Here is a 4,771-nt window from a genome sequence, read left to right as displayed (position 1 = left end):
AGATTCAGTCATTGTTTATTTACTCTGTCTACATTGACTTGATTCAGTCATTGTTTATTTACTCCGTCTACATTGACTTGATTCAGTTATTGTTTATTTACTCCGTCTACATTGTCTTGAATCAGTCATTGTTTATTTACTCCGTCTACATTGTCTTGAATCAGTCATTGTTTATTTACTCCGTCTACATTGTCTAGATTCAGTCATTGTTTATTTACTCCGTCTACATTGTCTTCATTCAGTCATTGTTTATTTACTCCGTCTACATTGTCTTCATTCAGTCATTCTTTATTTGTCGTGTCTATATTGTCCAGATTCAGTCATTGTTTATTTACTCCGTCTACATTGTCTTCATTCAGTCATTGTTTATTTACTCCGTCTACATTGTCTTGAATCAGTCATTCTTTATTTATCGTGTCTACATTGTCCACATTCAGTCATTGTTTATTTATCGTGTCTACATTGTCCAGATTCAGTCAATGTTTATTCACTGTATCTTTATTAGCTTATCGAAAATTATAGCTTTGTTTGTTTCGCTATGTCTATTGGACATTTGAATTCTTTGTGATTTTAACATTCGAACAAAATCTACAGTTCAAGGTAAATATTACTTTACGGTGGGTATTAAATACGTACAGAAACGACGAAGTTTAAAATTTTAAGATACGGAATTTTATCTCACTTCCAAGTGAAATAGGTCCTTTACAGTTCATTAGTTAAGAACGAAGAAAAAATGTGTTAATTTCTGTTGGACATCTTTCACGTTTCTGAAAGTCGATTTTCGGCAAAAGACAGGTAATTCGAATCTTGCACACTCGAAGTCCGTAAATTTGTCCAGATTTTTTTTTACATTTTGAAGCACTTAACAGGTATTTATGAGTATTTACTTTTGTTAGTGTACAACTTTATCATCACAGAGCTGAAGATAACTAGAAAATTAGTTTGTCAGTTCTTGTGAATGGTAGTAAAGTTAATTAACGTAACAATGGGATAAAAATCAGGGATAAATTTAAAATAAAATAAATATTACATGTTCAGGTGTAAGGGGCCTTTAAATACGAAGAACTAAGTGTTCTTGTGTAAGGAGTTCTTACCTAGGAAGAACTACGTGATCTATACTTACCTAGGAAGAACTACGTGCTAATTACACGTGATATATACTTACCTAGGAAGAACTACGTGCTAATTACACGTGATATATACTTACCTAGGAAGAACTACGTGATCTATACTTACCTAGGAAGAACTACGTGATCTATACTTACCTAGGAAGAACTACGTGCTAATTACACGTGATATATACTTACCTAGGAAGAACTACGTGCTAATTACACGTGATATATACTTACCTAGGAAGAACTACGTGCTAATTACACGTGATCTATACTTACCTAGGAAGAGCTACGTGCTAATTACACGTGATATATATACTTACCTAGGAAGAGCTACGTGCTAACTACACGTGATCTATACTTACCTAGGAAGAACTACGTGCTAATTACACGTGATATATACTTACCTAGGAAGAACTACGTGCTAATTACACGTGATATATACTTACCTAGGAAGAGCTACGTGCTAATTACACGTGATATATATACTTACCTAGGAAGAACTACGTGCTAGTTACACGTGATATATACTTACCTAGGAAGAGCTACGTGCTAACTACACGTGATTTGTACTTACCGAAGTACATTGGAGAATCTCTTGCTGCAACGTTATCATCAATATAAGGAATGCCGAGTGTGTAAACTGCTGTCGCTCCGATGCCAATGAAGAGAAGACTGATGAAGAATATGGTCAGAACAAACCAGGTTCTTTTATTTGGTACATCCGAAAACCCGCACCCATAAGGCTCAGCGGCTGGGAAGTAATCAGTGGAATTACCTCTCGTCCAGGTTACGCTCTCATACTGAGGTGTGACTTCTGAAGAGGTGATCTGTTTGATGCGACACAGTTCTGCGTTAAGCTTATGTAGTGTTTCATAAGTTTGGTTACCGGCGTTATCTTGGTCGGTGTAAACGGGATAATTTATCTTAAAAAGGAAATGTGGAGTGGAACAAAATATACATGCCGTGGCAAATAATAACGTTCCGAAAGCTATCCACTTCGGACGGTGACCCCTACCGCCATAATACGTTAAAAAGAAAGCGCCACCTATTTGTCCGATTTCTGTGGCTGACAAGATTATTCCTGTTGTTTTACTCTCCACGCGGTAGAGTTTTTCTATCGTGGTTAAAACACTCACGAAGTACGTCGAATACATTCCTTGGAGAACACTGGTGAAACAAAATATCGCCACAAACGTCTTCTTGTTCGCGAACGATTGGAAACACTTAGGCCTAAAAGAACCTATTCCGCAGTAAGGTTTTTCGAAATCGTCTGCATGGTGGTCGTTAGGAACGAAAACGTTCTCACTGCTTTTAGTACCGTTTGACAAAGTTTTTTCGAAATCGTCTGCATGGTGGTCGTTAGGAACGAAAACGTTCTCACTGCTTTTAGTACCGTTTGACACATTATGATTACTACACACAATCACTGTTTTGGACTCGTTTCCATTAGGACTAACTATCTTACTCTCGTCCCCGATGTTCCTTGGCTTGTCTTTGTTCATCATGTTGGCCGCGACCTCTGCATGACTTCTCCTCATTAAACTAAGAATCTGAGATGTATAAGAGATGTAATATTAAAGATTAAGCTTACGTCTTTAAGCCTTCTTTACTAAACTTACAGAAAAGCAAAATTTATTAAATTATACAAACATATACATATACTATTTTTCCCGATTTTTAATACTTCTACTAATTACATAGTTCAAGCTTTCTGTTGCTTCAACAAAACTTTATATTCACAGAATTAGTAGAGAAAAGTTTTAATGAAACTCGGTGTACTTACTTTTAATTACGGTTGTAAAGCGTGTGCGAGTTACAGGATTGAGTACGTTATATTATAACGATTTGAAATATGCAAGTCAGCAAATCACGTGATAACTACAGCCAATATATAATATGTCTCGTGTTTCCTAGGTAATGTAATGCCACCGAAAATTGAGCGCTTTTATGAAGGGTTTATAACAACCCTTTCCAACCCAAAATATTCATAAACTCAGATCATGAGGATGTGATCTCATCGGGGGTGGGGTGAGGGTAGTTTTCCCATTACTTTTACTTAATGGCATTGGGGCACCAGGACCACCAGAAAAAGACCTGCAACAAGTTGTAACCCAGCTGTAGTAAGCAAAGTACGGCGTTTTGTAACAAGTAAGGATCAACAAAAATAATGGTCAGCGGAAAAAGACGTCCACGTGACCCAGGAAACAGTACACAACATAGTCTCCGTTTGGAAACAAGGCCAAAAAGATAAGGTTTCCAGTTACATCTTCCGCTCAACCATCCCATACCTGAAACAGATGTAGACATATTAGTTAATAAGCGTTGCATCTGGGCGCTGAGAAGTGTCTTCTTCGTACATTAAATGGATTATGGAAAGCAATTAGTGAGAAGTGGTGTGTTTTGGATATGGTAGCCTTACGACGAAGCCTTTTGCAAGGGCTATTGTCAAGATGCACGGTCGTCAGATAAAATATGACCGGACGTGATGAGGCTACCAAACAGTTTTAATACAACGTACTCAACCTTCTGTGTAACGTTGTCAATTCTTTGCCATTGGATGTGGCTAAAATAAAAAAATATATATATTATGAAATTATTATTCCAAATATTTAAAAACTTCGGTTTTAGAACCATTTTGAACTTTAAAAAGATGAGAAACTTTTCGCTGCGATGATAATTAATCATCAAAAACAGAAACAAACGATGTTCTTGAAGTTGTTTTTTCTTGCCTAAATTAGCTTCATTTATTTTAAAATAAATTATAACAAACAGTTTTCTCTAAGTTGGGAACATAACAACTTTGTGAGGTTTTTAATAACTAGTAGCTTCCACTGTATTTTCTGATACTACTGCTTTTAGTCAGCAGTTCTGTGGTAAGGAATATATCTTAGGAGTAACTGATTTGGTCTTTTAGCCCCCGTGTCGTGTAAGATGCCGTCAAGGTTCTATAAAACAATAATACTCTTCAGCATACATACACAAACACCTCTATCACAGTTTGTAAACACTGAACGTTTGTTGTAGTACTCTGTGTTCTGCCTTCTGGTGCACGTGTACAAAGTTGAGTTTGTTTAATCTTGCAGAAATGGCTGAACATAATGATTTTACCTCCACCTGTACACAGAAACAGACAGCCGGACAAACGGCTAGATTGACCTCAAACAAGTAAACACATGAATACTCTTGCTAAGAAAGAGTAACCATGATCTATTGTAACTCTGGTTTCCCTGGTGTTCAGTAGCCTTGAGTAACTTTGTAATAAACTTAATTTTCGTAACCATCTTGGACGTTTTGTAATAAACTTAATATTCCTAACCATCTTGGACGTTTTGTAATAAACTTAATTTTCCTAACCATCTTGGACATTTTGTAATAAACTTATTGAAATAATATTAGCTTGACTTAAGTGGGTGTACAGACTCCCTTGTAATGGGATATGGATATACAGGCTCCTGTTTATTGAAATAATATCAGCTTGACTTAAGTGGGTGTACAGACTCCCTTGTAATGGGATATGGATATACAGGCTCCTGTTTATTGAAATAATATCAGCTTGACTTAAGTGGGTGTACAGACTCCCTTGTAATGGGATATGGATATACAGGCTCCTGTTTATGGAAATAATATCAGCTTGAATTAAGTGGGTGTACAGACTC

The 4,771-nt window shown here is 36.4% G+C and overlaps 1 protein-coding gene across 1 annotated transcript in view; it reads right to left on the bottom strand.

Moving 5' to 3' along the window:
* Positions 1–4,771, bottom strand: part of LOC106474691 (solute carrier organic anion transporter family member 3A1-like) — a gene marked incomplete at its 3' end in the record, with an annotated part of 24,762 nt that overhangs the window by 7,935 nt on the left and 12,056 nt on the right. The window contains exon 2 of the mRNA XM_022402994.1: positions 1,690–2,665. Coding sequence (XP_022258702.1) covers positions 1,690–2,653 — 964 coding nt within the window. The remainder of the gene's footprint in view (positions 1–1,689; positions 2,666–4,771) is intronic.

This window comes from Limulus polyphemus, unplaced genomic scaffold, assembly GCF_000517525.1.
Source record: "Limulus polyphemus unplaced genomic scaffold, Limulus_polyphemus-2.1.2 Scaffold7541, whole genome shotgun sequence".
Classification (NCBI taxonomy): domain Eukaryota; kingdom Metazoa; phylum Arthropoda; class Merostomata; order Xiphosura; family Limulidae; genus Limulus; species Limulus polyphemus.
This window is presented reverse-complemented; position numbering and strand designations above follow the sequence as displayed.